The 24,681-nt window shown below is 44.9% G+C and overlaps 1 protein-coding gene across 2 annotated transcripts in view; it reads right to left on the bottom strand.

Annotated features, from left to right (window-relative positions):
• Nucleotides 1-24,450, bottom strand: part of SLC39A8 (solute carrier family 39 member 8) — a 46,199-nt gene extending 21,749 nt beyond the window's left edge. Inside the window, exons 1-2 of one of the 2 annotated variants that reach the window (XM_019488179.2) lie at nt 24,196-24,450; nt 9,776-9,941 (exon numbers count right to left, since the gene is read on the bottom strand). In XM_019488179.2, the coding sequence (XP_019343724.2) occupies nt 9,776-9,941; nt 24,196-24,435 (406 nt within the window). In that variant the 5' untranslated portion in view covers nt 24,436-24,450. Of the gene's footprint in view, nt 1-9,775; nt 9,942-14,493; nt 14,599-24,195 lie in introns of those variants that run through there. The other variant, XM_059722346.1, reaches the window with a different exon arrangement.
• Nucleotides 24,451-24,681: the final 231 nt, after the last annotated feature.

Below are 24,681 nucleotides of genomic sequence, written 5' to 3' on the forward strand. Positions count from 1 at the left end.
CCTGTAGTTACCATATACCACAACACAAAACTTGTTTTCACAATTTAGAATCATCATAAAACTGTGCCTTTTAAATTAAAATATTGTCAGCTCTTATTCATCATCCTTTATACAAAAATGACTGAAGGCATGACTAAAAAATAAACTGAACCCATTTATTACTCAAAAGTAATCAAGCAAATAACACAGCATGTCTTGATCAAAGCTTGTAAAATTAGGATAAAAATTTTAAAATTGTGATTACAAAACAATCTGGTACTAGCTATTTTTGGCAGAAAAAACTAAACAGGGTATGTATAAAGATATCCACATGTTACTTTAGAAAGATAGAAATGGCAGGAAAATACTGAGGTCAAAAGCAATGGTAAGAAAATGAGTTTATTGCCAAATTGTAAAAATGTGTTGAGTCTGAGAGATGCTCCACATTCACACTGGCACACATTTTTTCACAGAATACATTTATTGAGACAATTTACTTGAAAAATGTGTGTTGTAAAAATAAATGTGTACTGCAATTTTACATTCTTAACTAGTTATAAGACACATCATAATGTACTAAAGGACTTGTATTCATGACTGAAAGCATTCATATTCCTCACCCTGAGGTATTCTATTACCATATATCACAGATTAAAATAAAGAGAAAAAATTATCCCCTTGTCATTTCCAAGTTTATGGATGTTCTTAGAACCTAAATTTGTCTATGGACAGGCAGGTTTGTATGTGTATGGGGTGTCAAAGTACAGGTAACCAACAGCACATTATTTTATACACTTTTCAGATTTAAACATTAAAAATAAAACAAGGCAAAAATTAAGGGCCAGACTTTCAGACAAAATCAGCTGTCACTCAGACACCAGATTTTCAAGTTTCTGAGCAATGCATCTTGGGTACATGCTTATAATTAAAAACATGCTGAGACTGCTTTGCTGAATAGAGATAGGATTGTGTCCATGATAATGTGCTTTGCTGAATGGATGCCCAAAAGAATTGGAGGTGAGCTTTTTTAAAATTTTGGACCATGCTTAAGTCCTCCATAGGATTGTTTTGTGATTTTATTCCTGCTTTATTCAAACATGGTGATCATTTAATGTGTTGCTAAGTTTCCCAGGAACAATTAATACAAGAAGTCAAATAACATCAAATATTGATTGATAATGAAAATCAGAAAAAAGTAAGAGGTATTACCAACCTGAGGCATTCACAAATCATGAAATAGCCCCCAAAAGTCATGAGCATAATTTAAGGATCGTTAAATTTAAAAAAAAATACACTTGGAGATCTTATTTGCTCTCTGGTATTTAGGAGCACCTGGGTCATATGTCCCAACTTCTCTCTGAAATTATAAGAATAGAAACTTCCTTTTTAAAAATATAAATTAGATTATCACACAATTATTTGATTCTAGGAACTGGTGTTCAAACACTAAGTACTATGAAGCTTATGGTAAAGTTTTAAGAGTTGGCAACACTACTTAAAACACTTGTAGTCTACACCACATGACACAGCCAGAAGAGACCCTGAGCATATCAAAAGTGACTACAGGGCTCTGGGTGCAAGGGTGAGGGAGTCTGGGATTCAGGTTGTGTTCTCATCAGTATTTCCGGTCAAGGGAAAGGGGCCAGGCAAGAGTAGGTGCATCCTGCAGATCAGCACCTGGCTGAACAGTTGCTGTCGCCAGCAGGGCTTTGGCTTCTTCAACCATGGGTGTTGTTCCAAGGAGAAGGATTGCTGGGAAGACATGGGACCCCCCTGATGAAGAGAGGGACAAGCATCTTCACAGAAAGGCTCACTAACCTAATGAGGAGGGCTTTAAACTACGTTCGCCATGGGATGGAGACCAAAGCCCTCAGGTAAGTGGTGGAAGGGCGGGGCTATCTCCAAAGAAGAGTATACCTCCACTGCTCAGGCCTGTAGGGGGGCTGTTAGGAAAGCTAAGGCGGACATAGAGCTAGGACTAGCATCCATGATCAAAGATAATAAAAAGTCCTTTTTCAAATATATAGGGAGGATGAAGAAGACACCGGGAAATGTGGGGCCCCTGCAAGATGCGCTGGGCAATCTGGTGGTTGCGCCAGAGAAGAAGGCAGACCTCTTTAACAAATTTTTCACCTCCGTTTTCTTGTGCAGGGACCAGGACTCCCCCACCATGTTTCAAGACGGACTCGAGGGGAACGCCTCAAGACCTAAGGTTGAGGAGGACCGGGTTAGAGTGCTTCTGGAGGGGCTGGACGTGTTCAAGTCAGCAGGTCCAGATGCTCTCCACCCCAGGGTGTTGAGGGAGCTAGCAGGGGTTATTGCAGGGCCCTTGGCAGGGCTTTACAAGCGCTCGTGGTGCTCGGGCCAGGTTCCAGATGATTGGAAGATGGCCAATGTGGTCCCCATCTTTAAAAAAGGGAGGAGGGAGGACCTGGGCAACTACAGGCCCATCAGTCTTACCTTAATCCTGGGGAAACTCTTTGAGAAGATCATCAAGGAGCACATCTGTGATGGGCCAGCATTGGGGATGATGCTCAAGGGCTACCAGCATGGTTTCATTAGGGGCAGGTCATGTCAGACCAACCTGATTACCTTTTACAATCAGGTCACAAAAGCATTAGACGCAGGTGTCGCTGTGGATGTAGTCTTTCTGGACTTCAGCAAGGCCTTTGACACTGTCAACCACCCCATCCTCATTAAAAAACTAGGCAACTGTGGCATCGATGCCTACACAGTCAGATGGATTGCAAATTGGCTGAAGGGTTGTACTCAGAGGGTGGTGGTGGATGGGTCATATTCGACCTGGGGGGAAGTGGGCAGCGAAGTCCCCCAGGGCTCGGTCCTTGGGCCCACACTGTTCAATTTCTTTATCAGTGATTTGAATGACAGGGTGAAAAGCAACCTGTTCAAATTTGCTGATGATACCAAAATTTGGGGTGAGGTGGGCACGCTAGTAGGGAGGAAAAGACTGCAGAAAGACCTGGATAGGTTGCAAGGGTGGGCTAACAAAAACAGGATGCGTTTCAATACGGACAAGTGCAGGGTGCTGCACTTGGGCAGTAGTAACCAGCAGCACACTTATAAGATGAGAAACTCCCTTCTTGAGAGCACGGAGGCAGAAAGTCATCACTGACTCCAAGATGAACATAGGCCGACAATGCGAGGTCACGGTCGGCAGGGCTAACCGGACCTTATTGTGCATCCACAGGTGCATCTCAAGTAAGGCCAAGGAGGTGATCCTCCCCCTCTACGCAACACTGGTCAGGCCATAGCTGGAGTACTGTGTCCAGTTCTGGGCACCCCACTTCAAGAGGGATGTGGACAACATTGAGAGGGTCCAGAGGAGAGCCACTCACATGATCAGGGGGCAGCAGGGCAGACCCTACAATGAGAGGCTACGGGACCTGAACCTGTTCAGCCTTCACAAGAGAAGGCTGAGGGGGGACCTTGTGACCGTCTATAAACTCACTAGGGGGGACCAGAAGGGTTTGGGGGAGACCTTGTTTCCCCTAGCGCCCCCCAGGATAACAAGGAATAACAGCCATGAGTTGTTGGAGAATAGGTTTAGATTAGACATCTGTAAGAACTACTTCACAGTTAGGGTGGCTAGGATCTGGAACCAACTTCCAAGGGAAGCGGTGCTGGCTCCTACCCTGGGGGTCTTTAAGAAGCGGCTTGATGCCTACCTGGCTGGGGTCATTTGAGCCCAGTTTTCCTCCTGCCCAGGCAGGGGGTCGGACTTGAAGATCTACAAGGTCCCTTCCGACCCTACTTCTATGATTCTATGAAGTGGGGAAGCAGGAGACCTGGAGGAAGAGCAAGCCAGAGAGGACAGCAGGGGAGGTGCTTTCATTCTTCTTGAGAAATCAGAGCAATTGTCTAGTTACCTCAAATGCCTGCACACAAATGCTTGGAGCCTGGGAAACAAGCAGGAAGACTTGGAAGTCCCTGCACAGTCACAGAACTATGACATGATCAGAACAACAGAGACTTGATGGGGGGGTCACATGACTGGAGCACTGTCATGGCTGGGTACAAACTGTTCAGGAAGGACAGGCAGGGGAGAAGAGGAGCAGGAGTTGCATTTTATGTAAAGGAGCCATATGATTGTTCAGAGCTCCAGTATGAAACTGGAAATAGGCCTCTTGAAAGACTCTGGGTTAAGGTTAGAGGGGAGAGCAACAAGGATGATGTCATGGTGGGTGTGACAGAGCACCTTTGCGTGCCTGTCACTTTAAGGGCCAGAGCAGACATCAGGGCAGCTGGCAGGTGTGTGCCTGGGTGATGAAGTGGTCACATGACCTCAGGAGAGCCCTGGGAGTGGAGGAGAGGGATGAGCAGCCTCCATTTTAGATCCAGGCTCTCAGGGCTGAAGCACTAGTCTGCTGCTGGCTGCCGGATAGACATCACCCAGCTGAGCGGCTGCTCAGGAACACGTTGGTGGTAAGGACAGGAGCTATGGGGATGGCAGGAGGCTCCTGGTCCTGGGTATGACTGAAAACTGCACCCTACTTGGGAAGGATGGCCTGGTCAGGCTGCCTGTGGTAGGGTAGCTCCCCAGAAATGCCAGGCCAGTTGCCTCCACAGTGAAAGGTGGGTAAAGGCCCCTTATAACCCCAGCCCCCACTACTCAGTGGGTCATAGAGTAGAGAGTGAGGCCAGGCATGCCTATGGAAAGGCACTTGAGCCCATGGGGGTGTAAGACCCTGAAGGTAGTGGGGCCAGGAACGCCTAGAGTGAGGCACCTGAGACCAGGGGATGTAAGACCCCAAGGCACCAGAAAGGGGGGCAGATGTATGTGGCCCAAAAAGGGGCTAGTGGCTGAGTTCAGCCCAGTGTGAGGCATAAGGCCAGTGGCCACGTAGAGTAGGGTGCACAGTGGCCCCTGAACAGCTGCATGTGGGCCAGCCAGAGAGTGAATAGCAAAACCTGAAGGTCACGGAGCAGGGTGGATTTGAGAGTGGCCCAGTGAGGGGCAGTATGAAAGAGGCCCTGTGAGAGGGGGCAGCATGAAAAAGAGGATGATAGAGGCCCACCAAGGGGAAAACTGTAGCTTGGCACTGAACTGGTGCTATAATCCACTTATGATGCCATCTGTGAGGCATGGGACACAGTAAGGGAATGTCAGAGCCGTGTGTAAACCCCTTAGCATCAAGGTATTAAATGGGCAGCCTCCCGCTTATTACAACAGGTAGCCCAACAAGTTGTGGCAGGCGAGGTAGCACAGACTGCCCTAGACGAAGTAGCAGGCCGGTATGGTGAAGGGCCACAAGTAGGCACCTTTCGTCTGCTATAGACCACCAGACCCAGAGGAAGTGGTGCATGAGGCTTTCTTCAAACAGCTAGTGGACGTTTCCGAATCACAGGCCCTGGTTCTCACGGGGGACTTCAATCACCCTAACATCTGCTGGAAAAGCAATACAGCAGTGCACAGGCAATCCAGGAAGATTTTGGAGAATGTTGGGGACAACTTCCTGGTAAAGTGCTGGAGCAACCAACTAGGGGCCATGCTCTTCTTGACCTGCTGCTCACAAACAAGGAAGAATTGCTGGGGAATGTAGAAGTGGATGGCAACTTGGGCAGCACTGATTGATTGAGTTCAGGATACTGAGGAAAAGAAGGATGGAGAGCAGCAGAGTAAGGGCCCTGGACTTCAGAAAAGCAGACTTTGACATGCTAAGGAAATTTATGGGCACAATCGCCTGGGAGGCTAGTCTGAGGGGAAGAGGAGTCCAGGAGAACTGGCTGTACTTAAAGATGCCATACTGAGAGTGCAGGAACAAACCATCCTGATGTGCAGGAAGACTAGCAAATATGGCAGAAGACCAGGTTGGTTTAGCAGGGAACTCTTCAATAAACTAAATCACAAAAAGGAAGCTTATAAGACGTGGAAACTTGGACAAATAACTAGGGAAGAATATAAGAGCATTGCTGGGGCATACAGGAATGAAGTCAGGAAGGCCAAAGTGCAATTGGCATTTCAGCTAGCAAGGGATGTGAAGGGTAACAACAAGGGTTTCTACAAGTATGTTAGCAGCAAGAGGAGGATCAGAGAAAGTGTGGGTCCCTTACTGAATGGGGGAGGCAACCTTGTGACAAAGGATGCAGAAAAGGCTGAAGTACTCAATGCCTATTTCACCTCCATCTTCATAGGCAAGGTCAGATCCCAGACTACTGCACCAGGCAGCACAGTTTGGGGAAGAGGTGAGCAGCCAACAGTGGCAAAAGAACAGGTTAGCGACTGTTTGAGAAGCTGAATGTGTACAAGTCCATGGGGCCAGCTAGGATGCACCTGAGGGTGCTGAGGGAGTTGGCTGATGTGATTGCAGAGCCATTGGCCATCAACTTTGAAAACTAATGGTGATCAAGAGAGGCACACACAGTGCCCATATTTAAGAAAGAGAAAAAGGAGGATCCAGGGAACTACAGACCAGTCAGCTTCACCTCAGTCCCTGGAAAAATTAGAGAGAAGATCCTCAAAGAATCCATTTCTCAGCACTTGGAGGAGAACGCAATGATTAGGAACAGTCAGCATGGATTCACCAGGTATAAGTAATGCCTGACCAACCTGACTGCTTTCTATGACAAGGTGACTGGTTCTGTGGATGCAGGGAGACTAGTGGATGTGGTACACCTTGATTTTAGCAAGGCTTTTGATACCATCTCCCACAACATTCTCACAGGCAAGCTAAGGAAGTACAGGCTGGATGAATGGACTGTAAAGTGGATAGAAAACTGGCTGGAGCATTGGGCTCAGAGAGTAGTAATCAATAGCCCAGCATCTAGTTGGCACCCAGTATCAAGTGAAGTGCCTGAGGGGCAAGTCCTGGGGCCAGTTTTGTTCAATATCTTCATCAATGACCTGGAAGATGGGATGGAGTGCATCCTCAGCAAGTTTGCAGATGACACCAAGCTGAGGGGACTAGTAGATATGCTGAAGGGTAGGGTTAGGATTCAGAGTGACCTAGACAAAGCGGAGGATTGGGCCAAAAGAAATCTCAAGAGGTTCAACAAGGACAAGTGCAAAGTCCTGATTTAGAACAGCACAATCCCATGCACTGGTAGAGACTGGGGGCTGACTGGCTGAGCAGCAGCTCTGCAGAAAAGGACCTGGGGGTTACAGTGGACAATAAGCTGGATATGAGCCAGCCTTGTGCCCTCGATGCCAAGAGGCAACCAGCATACTGGGCTGGATTGGTAGGTGTGTTGCCAGTAGACCAAGGGAAGTGATTATTCCCCTCTATTCAGCACTGGGGAAGCCACATCTGGAGTACTGTAGGGCCTGCCACAACAGAAAGAATGTGGACAAATTGGAGAGAATCTAGCGACAGACAACAAAAATAGTTCTGGGGTTGGGGCACATGACTTATGAGGACAGGCTGAGGGAACTGGGCTTATTTAGTCTAGAGAAGAGGAGACAGAGAGGATTTAATAGCAGCCTTCATCTACCTGAAGGGGAGGCTCAAAAGAGGATGGAGCTAAACTGTTCTCAGTGGTGGCAGATGACTGAACAGGGAACAACTGTCAAGTTGCAGCAGGGGAAGCTTAAGTTGGATATTAGGAAGAATGTTCTCACTCAGAGGGTAGTAAAACACTGGAACAGGTTACCCAGAGAGGTGGTAGAAGCTCCATCCTTGTTGGTTTTTAAGATCAGGCTAAACAAAGCTTTGGGTGGGATGATCTAGTAGGGGATGGTCCTGTTTTGAACAGGGGGCTGGACTAGATGACCTCCTGAGGTCCCTTCCAACCCTAACTTTCTATGATTCTTGGGCACACAAAATGAAGTAGGCCCTTGAGAACTAGCTGCTACAATGCTGTGGCTCTCTCTATTGCTCTTCACAGAGGTAAAAGCGTATTAACCTTTAGCTTATTGTCAGATACACTAGATATAAGTATCAGAAAAGAGACACTTTACAGACTACCTTTTAGCTGGGGTTTTTTCCTGCTACAGCTCCCCCATTCTAAGCAATTACTCAGCAAAAAATATAGCACTAAATTGTTCTGCTCCAAGTTGTGGAATGTAAAGAAGCAGTACCATGGCCTCTAAGATTTTCTACATTACAGGCAAAGGAAGAGCAGATAATATGCTGCCTCTCTTATCTTGCCACTAGACACTGCTGCTGAGCTGGCAGGATAATAAAATGGGAGGGAAGGTCAGAATAGCTTAGGTCAAATGTGGGTCAAACTTGACATTTACAGATTATTCAGTCCATATAGAAGGGAAAGTATATTTATTTTTCTATCTACATACTTATTTGGTCTTCATCAGTACACCTGAGCGCCCAATACCATGTATATAGGAATATGTATATAATTGTATCATTATTTCTATAAGTATATATAAATATACTAAAGTTATATTAATATGTTTGTATAAGAAAATTATTTTTATATGCGATGTATAATAATATCATTTATTATAATATTGTGTTTTTTTAATTGTGCATCTATATAATTAAATAAAGCAGTTCAGAAACATTGTCTAGCAGTCAGATAAGAAGCAATACAAAGAGAAGTACAAAAAGTCCCCTCGAACTCTGACTGACAAATTAAAAAAAAACCCCACAACAATCGAACCTTAACCAAACAACTAGAATTTATTGCTGCCCTTGATAATGCCATGAGAGAAAAAAAACCATTAATTTGTGAGTATTGCTATTATTTCAATAAGGACACTAATTTATAAAACAGATTTATTGTTTTATAACCACATTATTGAATAATAATTAATATGACTATTAATGTGGTTATAAAACGATACACTGATCATATTATTTATATCATTTGTACTGAAATTTTTTACAATGAATTATTCATTGTTATAGTTTTATATGTATTAGCTTTTATTATGAATGCTCCAGTCAGACTTCCATTTAGCTGGTCATTGTACAAACAAATAAAAGAAAGGTGTCCCAGACTCAAAAAGCCAGCTCTTAGATGATGGTAGAATGCAACGGGTTTAATTTTAACTTTAAAAAGTGTAATTTTTTGTATTTGAAAAATTATAATTCTTTAAATCTATTAATTACTATCACTTAATTATATTCTATTTTAATGATGACTCAATCATAGAAATGCGATCTTGCAAATTTAGTGAAATTCTAAATTGCTTTAGCCAATGTTAATGGCATTTATTTACTGTACTAAATAAGAACTAAAAAGGACCTTTAACTGTGAATATATATTACTGTTACATATAGTGCTAATCCTAATGTTATTAATGTTGCTTTTAAAATACTATTACTAATATTGTTATGGGCTATTGATAATAGTATTATCATCCTGATCAAGGCTCTGGAAGAATTCCTTGCAGAGTCAAAATTCCTACTGACATCAATGGATATTTTGGGGTATGCTGGGCATAGATCAGACTTGATAAATGTGAAAAAATATTTCAGAAGCAATGAGATGTGGAAAAATTGGGAGCAAAGATAAAAGCAGAGATTAAGTAGACACAAGGCTAGATCCTATTTCACCTTTACACGTCCATATGGCACTTACATAGCCTTTTAAGTATACTTTTTGGCATTTGCACTAAGTTGCTGTTTACACTTGCACCACTACACTGGCTCTGCCCTTCTGTTCTGAGCATGCTTGGAAGGCTGCACGCTGGCTGCACATATGGGCAGACAGGCTGATGAACCAAATCAGTATAGCAGTTCCGATGTTCTTATTTTACCATATCATTCTTATAGACAAAAATTATTAAGGAAGTTATCTATAGATTAAGAAAAAACACAGTGTATCAAGGCATACCCCATTCTTGTTCCAAGATGAATTAAAAACTGTTAACTACCTTCTGATGGAGTTGGTTTTGATTTGCTCTTGGACTTCTGGCTTTCACAAGGGTGAAAAATCAGCTGTTGTAAGACAGCAGGACATATCGTGTGGAGACTGTAATTTGTTATCTGGCTGTTATTCGGCAACCCATGAAGAAAAAAGATGTCCTCAGCAGACAGGCACTGGAGCAAAATGAACAAAGCATATTGTATGTCAGTTTAATAAATAATAAATAAATGACAAAAGAGGGGACCAATTGATGTAGGAACAATCTTAACTGGTACAAAATATACAGTGCCAGATTTCCCAAGAATGCACTGACTAATAGTAATATTTGCATTAAACTACCATGATTGCCTGTGAATGCTGGATGGAATGTTCATAAATGCTGAACTAACTTAGGAGCAGAATTCACAATTTTAGTCAATGTGATTTATGTTTCTGCGTCACTTAAAAGCTTTTGAGTATCTCAGCTCTTGCATATATGCATGGACTCAAAGCCATAGCTTAAAGTAGGCTTTAAAAACATTGGCACACATCATGTAAAACCTGTTGGTAACCACCAAATAATTAAACCCAAGTCTATATTGGACAGAATTTAAAATGTCATTGACAACATATCAGCCAATGATTGTTAATATTGATAAATATTTTAACCCGCTCCTTTTTCATCTTTCTAAAAACTCAGAATGATCTTAACACAAACCCTGTACAGTGGTTTTATTCATTTTGTAACAGCAACTGTTGTGAGAATAAATCAGAACACATTTGCTTTGACAAATACATTCTAGTGAGGCAAAAAATGCTCTCTAGGGCTTCATGATCCCCTTACCTCAGAGCATGCTAGTACCTCATGTTTAAATGTAAATGTATTTTACATTAAGATGGCATGGCAGAAATTCCTGGCTCCTTTTATTCTCACGGACCCAGAGGAACAGACTTCCACCTTCAGCTTCCTCTGTGCAAAAATTAAGTTTATTTTCTACTTATGGTGACTTTTTACCATCTTTAATTTTCCCTGAGCCTAAGGAAGGGCGCATGTGCCTGAAAGCTTGCAGAAAAAGATTTTTTTTTTTTTTTTGCAATTTCTTAGTTGGTCTAATAAAAGGTATCATCTCTGAACCAAGAGTTCTAGAGTTCTGCATTCATTTTGGCTCCTTTTACCACACAGTTACTAAACAGAAAACTTTTAATTTTAGTAACATGGATGTGTCCAAGTCATTTCAGAGTGCACAAACAATTTTAATACCTCTTTTTTTTCATTCACACCCTTGTATGTCTATAAACTCTATTTGAGTATATCAACAAGACAAGTAATTTTTACCTCTGTAATAAACACAGGCCAAGGATGAGTCTTGAGTCAAGTGAATGATTTTCATTCGTAACCAGACTATAACTATTTCTTATTAAACACAAAGTAATAAAACTCTTGGGTCAAATTCAATATTGCAGTAACTCAGATAAATTCAGTAGAGTTTGCATCCACGTGTAATGTATTTTCTTGTATATAACACGCCCAAGACAGGCACCTTGTCTTTAGAAAGGCAAAATGAAGGGGGAAAAAATCCCCTCCCACCAGAGTTACGGACACAAAAAGCAGGGACAGAGCCTGAACAGAAACACCATGGCTGCTGCCAGGCAGTTGGTTTTAAATTTGGGTGGAGCAGGAATCAAAGCATGCTGATCCTCCCCTGCTGGATTCCACCCCTCCCTCCATGCAGCTTCTGGACAAGGGAAGGAAAAGAAGCAGCATCCCTCTTGCAGCACCTCCATATTTCCATACTGGGTAGAAAAATCAGCTTAAGAGATGCACCCCAATTTTAGAAGGCTAATTTTGGGGAGCAATGGTGCATGTAGTATTCATGTAAATACGATAACCCTCCTGTAAATAACCCAAATCAGGAAATCATCTTTATTCAAGACAACCCTTAATCATATGCTCAACTTCAAGCAAATGGCTAAGTTCTACTGAAGTCCAAAGCTTAGGTGTTGGCTTCAACAAGGATAAAGTCAGGCACAACTTTCTTAAATGAGGGAGCTACAAGTGGTATATTTCTTCACCTCTTATAATGGCTTCTTTAAGTGTACTTTAATGGTGCATCCAGACGAGCGCAGATGTGCAATATGTGGTGTTGCAAACCCATCTACGGCACCACACACTGGACATGTTGCAAAGTAGCAGCATGGGGAATGCCTACATGCGCAGCATGGGTGGGAGGTTGACCCCAGAAGATCCCAGGGTCAAAAAAATCCCTACACCTAAAAAAAGCGGGGTGGCACATGTGGCAGCACCATGTGCCGCTCAAAATTGGAGCCTGGCCAGCCAGAGCCACACTCCAGCTGCTGGTAGTGCTCCCTGTTGCAGGAGTGTCATGACTGCAGCTCCTGGAGGCCTCCAGAACCCTAAGTAAGACTGCTGGGGCCAGCACAGTTGCTGTCCCCAGCCTTCCCTACTCCACCCAGGGTAACATGCCAAGCATCAGAGTGCGTGTGGCATGGATGTTCCCTGAGGACAAGTAGCAGCGGCACAGGGGGTGCTGCTGCTACTTGTCCCCAAGGAAACACGTGTTCCCACTCATGGGGACACACCCTAAGTGCCTCTTACTTTTAGAAAATAAAATAAAGTTTGTCTGTCCCATACATTTGTTTTTATTTTGACAATGTATGCAAACAAAGTCAAGTATTTTAATTAAGTCTGTGAGTAATTTTAAACATGATTTTTTCCTACCTGTCTATTTAGATGATGACATTATCTTAGCAGCAGGCTTATCTTGTTTTACTGGTTCATTTATTGTTAAGCCATGGGTTTTCTTGTCAGTTTTATAAAATGGCCTAGTTTCAATATTTAAAATAATCATAGGTCAGTGTCATAAAACATATTTGTATTCTAAACCTTGGCATTACATTCGATTGGGGGGGGGGGGGGTAGTCAGCCATGTTAATCTGAAGTCAGTCACAAGACAGGGTAGATATGCACCTTTATAGGATAACTATATAAAATTATACGTAGCAAGAGAGCACAAACTTTCATGAACCCAAGTTCACTTCATCATCATTGCATTTGATGCCACTACTCATCTCGGTGGAACTACTGTATATAGTCATTGTCACTAAGGGCACAGTCTAAAGTGAATCTCTATTGTGTACTTTGCACTGGTTTCATGCCCAGTGCTTCTACTGCAAATGCTGTAAGTTTAAAAAGTGTTAACTTAGAACCCTCTTTGGAACAGAGAGGACAGTTTCAACCTATAGCAGTGGTTTACATAATGTGGCTTTTGGACTAATAAACCCTCTAATGAGACCTCTCTGCCAATCCATGGCAAAAAGCTTCTGAAAATTGTAGAGGGAGTAAGGTTTCATAAGAAGATTCATCCTTTACTGATCTACTAAAGTCATGTCTACACGTGACGCTACATCGCTGTAGTGACGTGCTATGGTGATGTAGTGTCCCTAGACATCTACATGTGACCAGCAGCTATGTCGCCATAGTGACGTGCTCCCCCGGTATAGTGTGCCACTATGGCTAAGCATCTGCTAAAAGTAACTGTGCACCACACGTACAACACAGTAGAGGCTGTTACTGCACTGTGATTTAGTACTTCAAAAAGGAACTAAATCAGGGAGCAGTAACAATGTCACCATAGCAATATGTGTAGACGCGCCCTAAGAAAATATACTTTAAGCCAGTGTATCCATCTTGTAATTAACTTGATGTCCCAAAAAAGTTGATAATGGCATGTTATTGAGGGCAGCAAGACAAGTGAATAATTGTTCTAATTCTACAAGTAGAACAGCTGTATAGCTACTGTGAAACTTACTAACAATTCCTCTGTGTGCTTGAGATGTATTGGGCTCCTATACATGTGCAGGGAGGCTGCTCCAATGTGCTGTAACTATAAAGTAGCACTCTGGAGCAGACTTGATGAATCGATTTTGTTGGAGTGTGGTAATTATCATGCTCCAGCAGACTCCAGTGTCATGTGTATCAGTGTCCTGGCATTGAAAAATAGCGGTGGGGCATTTTAAACTAAAGCTCGTTCAATGAGCGTTAGTTCAAAGCACCCCACCACCATTTTTCAGCGCGAGGACACTGATACATGTGACCCTCCGGGCAGTTTTAATTAGTGCGGCTCATGGAGCTGTGCTAATTAAAGCCCCACCACCACCACCACCTCCCAGAGCACATCTATAAATGTCCATGAATAAGCTTGAGGTTTGGAACTTTCATTACATGTGGTTAAAGAAACTATCAATGGATAACATCTATTTCAAAAGTATGAAATAGAAGTATGTAAGGGTTGTTTTGGTAAAAGACCAACCCGGACTACAATTGCTGCTGTGATTGCACCATCCACATCCACCCTTGTTAAAGCCACTTCACTCTTCTCGGTAACTCCTACACATGGCCATAATCTAATATGTTTATTTATAATTAGAAGGTTAAATCTTCTGGGGCGTGTCCACACATGCAAGTACGTGTGCTTGCAGCAGCTCAAATATAAGCAGTGCAAATTTAAGCCAGGGCTTTTTGCCTCAGCGCACATGCTCAGACACGCACTTTGGTATGGAGCAAATTGTGCCACTTGGGGCAAAATAACCCCGCCAGGCTCATCTAAGATCTGCAGCCAAGGGGAGCTAAAGCCTGGGGCCAGCACCCAGCAGTATGAAAAGCTGCCCTGTCCTGGCAACATCCATACAAAAAGCTGCCCTAGCAAGCAGCTCAGGGCTACTCACCCTCTGGAGCTTCTGGGGCCCAGCCAATTGATACCCGGGACCACTACCCCTTGTGCCAGCTGGACTGCTGCAGCAGCATCCCAAATCCATTTTTTAAAATACCCCAAAATCCATGTTCTTCCACATTTAAAACAAAAAAAACACTCTATAAATGCACACATCTATCTAGAGAGAGAGAGAGAGAGAGACAGTGATAAGTTGGGTAATGCTTTATTGGTATATTTACAATATTAAAGCAATTTGGAAGCCTACCAGTGTCTCTACCATCGTGAAAAAAATAAATTCTAAATACCTATATGTGTTGATGTGTGCTTTTGGTTTTCTTCATACATGATGGGTATGTGGTGGGGGGATGTGGTGTTTGTAGAAATGAGGGTGATAAGGGGTGTGGGGGAAGGCGGGTAGGTGGATGTGGAGGGATGTGGGTTGGTCTGTGGGTAGGAGTGGGGCAATTACTGGAGGCACTGTGGGTGTGGGGGGGACCTTGTGTGGGGGCTGCTCAGGAGGGGTGGGTCCCCTGGCCCCCATAGGACGCAGGCCCCCCAGCATATGGAATGTCCTCCCCCGCCCAGGGTCCCAGCTCCACCCTGGAGGGCCACAGCCCCTATCCCCCTGCCCAGGGTCCCAGGCACCCTGGAGGCCCCCCCACCCAGGATCCTAGCTCCACCCTAGAGGGCCACATCCCCTATCCCACACAGGGCCCCAGCCCCCCTGCCCAGGGTCTCAGGCGTCCTGGGGGGTCCCAGCTCCACCCTGGAGGGCCCCAGCCCTCTTGCCCAGGGCACATAACTAACCTTTAACAGCAGCAGCGGAGGGACCATGCACTGAGCCCAGCCTGGTTCTGCCGGCCCTGGGGCTGCTCTTGCCACCCAGCTGGGCTGGTCTTGTGGCAGCAGGACCCAGTCCTGGGCCCCTCTGCAGCCCAGCTAGGCTGGGCCCATGGTGACAGGACCCAGTGCTGCATGTGGGGACCGTGCCAGGCCCAGTCGAGTCCTGGGGCCCCCCTGCAGCCTAGCTGGGCTGGGCCCAGATCCCTGCGGCTTGCTAGTCTGGGTTTGCACCAGAGCGGGTCGCACGGCTCCGGGAGGCGTGCACAGGAACCGCGCCTCCCAGAGCCCTGTGACCCACTGTGGTGCAAAGCTGGACTAGCGAGCCACATGGGGCTGGACCAGGTCCTCACCCCACCCCCACAGGCACAGGGGGCAGAGGTGGGAGCTGGCCCTGGGGCCCAACCCAGGCTGACAGGAGCCGTCGCGGCATGTGGCTCCCGTGTGTCGCACTGGGTCCTGCCGCCTAACCGGGCCCTTCCTATAGCTGCAGAACCTGGCCTGGCATGCGGGGACCGCATGAAGCCAAGCCAGGTCCTGCTGGCCCTGGGGCTGCTCATTCCACCTGGCAGCTGGCTGGGCCGGTGAACGGAGAACAGGAGCCGCCTGGGGTCAGCAGGATGCAGCTCAGCTCTGCACAGTCTCCACATGCCGGGCCAGGCCAGGCAGCATGAGTTGCACGGTCCCCAGGTGGCTCGTACTCCCCAGCCCAGCCCAGCACACGGGAACCATGCAGAGCTAAGCTGCATCCTGCTGGCCTTGGGGCTGCTCATGCCGCCCGGCTGCCAGGTGGCACGAGCAGCCCCAGGGCCAGCAGGACCTGGCTCAGCTCCTCACGGTCCCCGCGTGCTAGGCCAGGTCCTGCAGCTATAGGAAGGGCCTGGCTGGGCGGCAGGACCCAGCGTGGCAGCAAGGAACCACATGCCGCACTGGCTCCTGTCATCGTGGGTCAAGGCCCAGGGCCGAGTGAAGACCTAGTCCACCCCATGTGGCTTGCTAGCCTGGCTTTGCACCACAGCAAGACACAGGGCTCAGAGGCACGGCTCCTGTGCGCACCTCCCAGAGCCATGCGACCCGCTCTAGTGCAAAGCTGGACTAGCGAGCCTCAGGGATCTGGGCCAGGTTCTCACCCCGCAGCAGTCCCAGGGACATCCCCCCCTCCGCCATTCTCCAAACCTCCCCCCCCATGCCCACTGCAACCCCTCACCCTCCCCCGGCACCCATGAACCCCCCCCCCCCCACTTACTTTGGACAGCGCTGGGGGCAGGAACTCCAAAGAGACACTCTGGCCAAAACCAGAGCACCTCTTTTGGAGGACTGGCTCTGGGCATGGTCTTGAACTGCGGAGCGGTTTTTTTAGCGGATATCCAGGGGTCTAATTTTCTACCTGCACTACAAACCTGCAGCACGGGGAACATTTTTTTGTTCCCTCACGTACCTGTTGCCCCACCTCAAAAGGGGTTTGAGGCAGGGCAACAGGCAAGTGCGTGCTCATCTGGACACGCCCCTGGAGGCCTTGGACTAGAACTACCAGTGTCTGTTCACTGCAAGACTCACTATTTATCTTTGGAGGATAAATATGCTGAGACAGCCAAGTTATTGTAATTATTTAGGCTGTTGAATTTTACAAGAAAAACCTCTTTAAAAACCTAAAGGTAATTTAGTCCACTACTTCTCATCTAGCATGAAACTGGAAGTCAAGAGATTTGAGTTCTTGACTTTGTGATTGATTTGCTTTTATTTTTACTTTTGGGTGAGGCTTTATGCTGTAATTATTCTATGATTCAGATCTTTCAATTATAAAATGCCTTGGTTGCCCATAAAGAATCAAAGCTTCTTTTTGAAAATTTCAAAAAAATACCAATACTTCTGGATCAAAATGTTTCATTTTGAGTTAGTCAAATATTACACTCTATTGTGACATAGTGGGTATATCTACAAGTGCACTTTACTGTGAATTAGACTAATTTGATGGGCAGTAAAGCATCACTGTCTGCACATGCACTGCAATTAGTGCACAGTAGATTAATATACTCCGGCACAGGATAGTCCTGTCAGACACAAGTACTATCCTACACCGCAGTCAAGTACTATGCTTAAATGCAAGTGTAGAGCGTGATTGAGCTGGAGTATATTCAGTCATATTAACTGCACATGTAGACAAGCCCAGTGAGTTATGGAAGTTGAGGTTTGGGTGCCTCATTGCCTCTTTCTTTTCCATGGCCCACACACACACTGACCAAATTACAGTCCTAGGGGATACCTGCAGTCATGTGACTTCAATGATACAGCAAAAGTCCTAATCAAAAGGGTCATGATTAGGGCTCAACACATCCAAACTATAGCTCACATGAGGCACAGGGCACACAAAACAGATGGAGTTTAATAATGAACTGATGCAAACCAAAATATTTCTGTTCAATTTAAGCAAAATATTTCTAGTCAAACCAACCCAAAGCAAACTTCATTTCAATTTTCTATCATCTTATGGAAAATTCTGATCTTGCAGAAACTGCATTTCCATTGAAAAATCCTGCCTATGGAAAATTTCTAAACAGGTCTTGTGAAGGCCTCTGTGGGCACGTTCAGATGAGCGTGGATTTGCAGTATGCAGCGCCGCAGACCTGTCTATGGGACCACACACCACACACGCTGAACGTGCAAGTGTTCCAGCACTGCTACTCTGCAGCATGGAGGAGGGGTGGTTGACCCCAGGAGGTCTTGGGGTCAAAAAAACCCATGCCTAAGAAATGTGGGGCAGTGCACACGGCGGCAGCACATGCTGCCCAAAACCGAAGCCTGGCCAGCTGGAACCATTTTCCAGCTGCTGGCCAGGCTCCCTGCTGTGGAAGAACCCTGGCTGCAGCTCCCAGCAGCCCCCAGGACCCAAGTAAGGCTGCAGGGGCCAGCATAGTTGCTGGCCCCATCCTCCTCTAACCCACCTGGGGTAACATGCCATGCGCCAGAGCACACGTGGCATAGGCATTCCCCAGGAACACACGTTCCTGCTCGTGGGGATGCACTCTTTGTGTCTGTTCTTTCAAGTATTTGTCTCACGTAAGAAGGACCTTTCTGTGACTTTCCCCTTGGAGCTCCACTGAGATTAAACCAGTTTTGTCTGGGAACCTATAAGTTCCTGAAGGTGGGGAGTCCCCACGTGTGTAAATGTTACACTTGATAAACAAGTTTCTGTTTTACATCACCCTTGATTTGCAGTCTGTCTGTTTCTCTGCTGATGCTTTTGACAAATATGGCTTAAATTTTTAACCCTTTCTACTGCAAAGAAACCCCTTCCTAAACATAAACTAAAGGTAATGTTTTTCTGACCCTGTAGCCTGAAACAAGAACCCAGAATAGAAGTATTATACTGTCCCCATTAACTCCTGTTAATACTCAACTGAAGAAAAGATTAAATCCATGACTTGGTTACCTATAACCAGATTCCTTGTTTTCTCCTACTGTCAAACACCATAAAGATTTATGTGGGGAAAGGTGGGAAGGGAGGGAAAAGGAAAGCTAATGGCCGAACATAAACTAAAACAAAATAGTGCTAGCCATGATCAGTTTGTCTCAGAGTCTCATATATTTTGAGATAAAAGATATCGTCAAACCATATTGCATCAAAATAACTACACAAGAGAAATGACACTGGGTGCGTCTACACAAAATGCTTAGTACCCATTGGACTAATTCTACTACGCATTAGCAAAAACCATGCTAATGCACTAATACACAGTAGATTTGTCCAATGAGCATTAAGCATCACAAAAAAGCAGTTGTTTGCACTAATGCACATTAGACTTATTCCAATGAGCATTAAGCATCACACAAAAAGTGTTCATTTGTACTACTGCACAGTAGTGTCAATTACGGCACATTGAATTAGTACCTGTTATTAAGTTTAGTAACTGTAATGTGCTATAATTACGGTGCATTAATGAATGTGTAAACGCGCACATTGTGTGGATATTTCTGAAGGGAGGGGCTTAAAAATGTTGCTATAGTTCTAAACAGCTGCATTTTATAAATTCTTATTGTATTCCATTGGTTTCTCCACTTTTCACATTTGGAGTGTTCTATATGTAAAGCACTGACATGAGTCAGTGTTTAAGCAATAGCAGCAAATAATAGTATCTTCAATTACAGTGGCACTGTGCTTCAAACAGCCTGAAACACTAATATAAGTTGCCAGACTAAAATAATTCTGGAGAATGCACAGGGTAACACATTCTGCCTATGCAGTTCTAACTGCAGTACATTCTGTCTGATATTTTTAATTAGCCCAAGATTCAGGATAACAAAAAAAGAAAACAAAAGAGCAAGGGAACAAATAAATTCCTCCCCATCATGTAGGTACATGAAATGACACAGTATTTTTAAAAACCTTTACATTTCTTGAGTGCTGGCAAGAAATTGCGGGGAAAGAATATTTGTTTATACCATGATATATATGATGCTATAAACAAATATTCTTTCCCTTCAATTTCTTGCCAGCACTCTTGACAAATCTGTAAGTTTTAAAAAATACTGTCATTTCACCATCTAATATTTATATACAACAACAATTTATGAGTGAACCCAAAAAAAAGATTAGATTTGCAGTTATATTTTGTTATACAATGCTTATAATGTAATGTATACAATGTATGTGTTCAACTGTTATATTCAATATGGTATTTTGTTTTGTAATAACAGCTAAAAACAAGTAAAAACAGTAAAACAAGACGTATTGATTTGGAGTGATCCATTTCCGAGTCTGTTGATTTAGCTGGTTAGTAATAATAAAGGCGAGCTTGTATTATAAAGGCAAAGCAATGAGGAGAAAATGAAAAAAGAAAATGGATACATATACGAAGACACATACCAGTATACAACAAAAGGAAAAAAAAATAAGAACACAGCTGGAAAAATGGATATACATATAAAAAAAAAAAATTATACTTATCACAGCAGTGGGCTGATTATTTCATGTTTTTTTCCACGGTCTTTCACAAAAAACAGAAGAGTGCTTCTTTAGACAACACATGACGTCAATTACCATAAACAGTTACAAAATCTTAAAGACATATTTGTTTAAACTCCATTACCCAGAAGTTCAAGCACCTTTTCTTCTGCCATAGACCTTATCTTCCCATAGAATTGTATGACACAGGAAGCACGGAGGAAATGCAAGTATTCTTTTTCTTCTGGCTTGTACATCCAAACTTACTTACACATTTTCAAGAAGGTGGAACAACCCATAACCTCTTCTTCAGTTCTTCAGACTCAAATTAAAGGCTTAGGATGTATTACATAGGTTTAGTGTGCATGGGGTTAGTATGCAACAACAGAAATCCTGAAATCGTTGCATAAGTACAGGATCCAAACCATTGGGAAAATACTTTCAAAGACTGTTCATATCTTTTAAACACCATACGTAGATATCAGAAAAGCTCACTATGCAGGATAAATATTACCCTGGAAGGGAATATATTCAATAGTTTGCACTTCAGAATGGCAGTTTTCCTATGGAACCACAGGACATAAATGTCTGGAACAAAAAGCTGTAGATTGCCAGGCTTTGTATCTTCCCCCATAAGCAGCTGAAGCTCCAAATTGCAAAGACGTAAATATATATAAAAAGGGAGGTTGCAAGGATCAACACACTTTGTGCAAATGCATGAATTAACAGGTATGTATGCATGACACTAGCCAACTAGACTGATACGAGACATCAAGTGGGCATACATGTTAATGCACGTGAAGGGCCCAGAAAATTAGAAAAACCATTATCATGCTGTTAATAAAGAATGCATACTAATAACTGCTCAAAAATGATAATATACAGTACAAATAGGCGTCTACAATTCTTTATTCCTCCATCAAATGAAGAATGCAGCTATATAACCTATCTCTTCTTATTAAAAGTAAAAGTAGCAGAAATATTTCCAGCTAAGGCTTCAGATGACTTTCAACAAACATACCAGGGTAGTAGTAAAAGTATTTTAAAACGGAATGCAAACATTTATTTTTTTCTCAGAAGAAAAGGACAAAAGAGCTGAGTAATCCAGCAATTTCTCCTTTTTAAAGAAAACCACTTTCTTATAACCATTACTAACATGGCAAATTTATATTTAGCAAACCTGCCTGGAAATGTTTACACTTTCACTAAAAATATACTAAGTATATTTAAAAAAAAAGTTCAACTTGTGAAATATGAAAAAGGTTGAGAGAAGTGATAATGGGCCAGTTCTGCCTCTTTTAGTCAGAGATGTTTCATTTCAACAGGGCACAATAAACACCTACCCAAGGTAAGGATGACAGAACTGCAATCCTCATAAGGTGTATATCCACCTCTGTTTGATTTTCTTTTTTTGCCTGTTTTGCTTGTTTTTAAATATATAGTTCATTCGTGATATGGTCAGGTATATCTAACAGGCGCAGGGCCGAAGGCTGAATCCCATTTCATCTGCATATGTCTAAGTAACACGTATGAAGCTGCACAATGGAAATTTTTGGCATGCAAGCACAGTTTGATTCATTTAATTTATGGTAGAATAGGGCTGCCCTGCAGGAATGCCTGCTAGAAGCAGTGTGAAGACAAGTCATGCCACTTTTTAGCCCAATAATGCTGTAGCTAAAACACTTGCCCAGGGAGCAAGAGACTCAGGTTCTAACTTCCCCTATGCCAGAAAGAATTTGACTCTATACCTCCTGCTTTGCAGCACAGGCAACAAGCAAAGCATTGATCCACACTTCCTTTTGGCACAGCCAAGAGGGGAAGATATGCAGAGTGAGGAAAAAAAAAAACACTTCAGCTAGAAGGAAAGTAGCTCTTATACTGAAAGAAAGGGGAAGAAGGAGGTTCCAGATTCTAGGCTAATTCTAGAGAAGCAGCGACCTGGGTAAGGGATTCTCCTACTCCTGAGTTAAGGGCCCCATCTACTAGCCCCTTGGGATAAAAAGGTGGGAGGGTTGTCCTCCTCCTCCATCTCATCCACTAGTTGTAATTTTTCTGCTCCTTGAGCTTAGAGACTACCTCAGCAGCACATGCACACGCCTGAGTGATTCCACTCTGCAATCTACTGAGCATACACAGAAAGGAAAAACAGAGCAACATAGTGACACAGTATTTCAGACTGCAAATGCCAAAAACAGTAGCTGCTTAAGTGCCACTTGGGCATATAAAGTTGAAATAAGATTTAGCCCCTACTCTTCAGTGATGATTCTAAAGATAAAGTTAACCCTGACAGACATGGCTCTGCTATATCCAGAGACAGGTTAAAACTCCTTAGGGGTAATTCAGTCATTCTACTCTTCCCATCAGTTTGGTAACAGATTTATACCAAGAGGTCCAGATCCCAAGGTTTCTCTTTACACTTATACCCCATGAAGAATGCCTTGCATTTGAAAGCTTATCTCACTAACCCAACTACATAGTTGGCCTAATAAAAAAGATCACCCTATGAAATCCTTGCCACTCACATACTTATTCTAAGACATTCATGTGAAATGTCTGTAGAAATATTAAAATCACTTTAGTGACTTTTAAAGGTAGCTGAGAAATTCAGGACACAACTTAAATTTGTGTACGAGAGGATACACATGAAGAAAATAGTATTTTTATGGAAAGCAACAGATCTCCCCTGTAGTGTCTAGTAGTCTGACTTAATAGATCCATTATATTATTTGGATAGTTAAAGAATTGGGAGAGCTTCTAAGAGATGTTTGTGTGTAGCTACCTGTACTTCTCCTAAGTCCCATTCTGTAATGAGAAAAAGATATAAAGAACCCTGGGAAGAGATCTCTGTGAAGTAGACCTTTTCATAATCAAGTTTTCCAGTTACCACATCACTATTACCTGAACCCTGAAGTTTTATTTCTACCACGTTCAGAGCCAAATTCTCTGCAACAGAAAATCAATGGAAGTTTACTAGTAAGTTTGCCTGATCAACGCCTTAACAAACTAAGGGTTTGACCCAAGACACCAGGGGCAGGCAACCTCCGACACAGGTGCCACAGCATGACGTGCGTCTCAGGACAGATGGCAGGGAAGGGGCTGGGGCTGCAACAAGGATTGGGCCCCTTGTGGCTCCTCCGCTGTCCACACGTGGTACGCCAACATCTTACAAGTCGAGGTTGCGGGTGTTTTTGGCACTCTGCCCAAAAACACTGCCAACCACTGCTACACACCAATATCGCAATATGCATGTAACAATTCAGGGCTTCCATTTTTCAGATCTCAGCTATACACATAATATCATCTCAAGCCGATTCCATGCTAGGAACAGATGCATGAAGAAAGTGTCAGACCAGACTGCATGAACAGACCTTTGGCTTATCCCACCCCCATTTCCAAATACAGGCCTTTTGATACGCCATTTTGCAACGCCCAGCAAAGCCCACCAGGAGCGCCCCTAAGGGCACATCACCAATTTCGTGGGACAACTAAAAGGCAAAATAGAGACAGGAGTAGGGTGGCCATCATAGAGGACGGTCAGGTTGTCCTCTACTGATACGAAACCCGATGCCTTGATGTCCTCTAGTTTTCTCTCGAAGAGAAAAATTGAGTACATCAAGGCGTCGGGTTTCGTATGAACAAAGTAGCAGAAAACCGGAATGTCCTCAACGACAGCCACCCTAGACAGGAGTGAGGGCCACAGGTTCGTGGGGGGCCTCAAACGAGCCGGAGGAGCCGAAGGACACGGCCAGTGGGTGTGCATGGAGCGGGGACGGATTCCCAGCCGCGGGGCACAAGCAGGGGAGAGAGGCGAGCGCGCGGCTCCAATAGACCCCCGCCGGCAGCTACCTCCTTCGGGACCCTCTCGCCCATCCCGGGCGGCCGCTTCCCCGCGACAGTGGCGCCGAGCCGGGCCGGCCGGGCCGGGAGGGGTACCTGGTTGTGGTGCAGGGGCAGGCGCGCGGGCAGCGGGGCCCCCCCGGGCCGCGCCGCGCCCAAGCGCTGCAGCAGCTGCGCCAGCTGCGCCGCCGACAGGCTGCGGTTGCCGCCGAAGAGGCGCAGCACGTCCTCCGCGAAGGCCGGCGCCGGGCCCCGGGGCTGCGCGCTGCAGCCGGGGGCGGCCGCCAGCAGGGCCAGCGCGGCCAGCGCCGCCGCGGCGCGGCCCGGGGGGAGCATCTCTGCGGGACGAGGAGCCGGGCGCGGGGCAGAGCCGAGGCGCTGCCTGCACCCGCCCCGGGCCGGACACTGCCCCAGCCGGCGCCGCGCCCCACATAAAGGCAGGAGGAGGAGCACGTGTTGCAACCGGCCCCGGGCCCCGGGCGGGGCCACAGCGCGGCGGCTGCACGTGGCGCGGGCTGGTGCGGCGCGCCCGCGTATGAACCGCAGCCCGCGGTGCTCTCAGGGCGTCACTAACCCCAAGGG

This window comes from Alligator mississippiensis, chromosome 2, assembly GCF_030867095.1.
Source record: "Alligator mississippiensis isolate rAllMis1 chromosome 2, rAllMis1, whole genome shotgun sequence".
Classification (NCBI taxonomy): domain Eukaryota; kingdom Metazoa; phylum Chordata; order Crocodylia; family Alligatoridae; genus Alligator; species Alligator mississippiensis.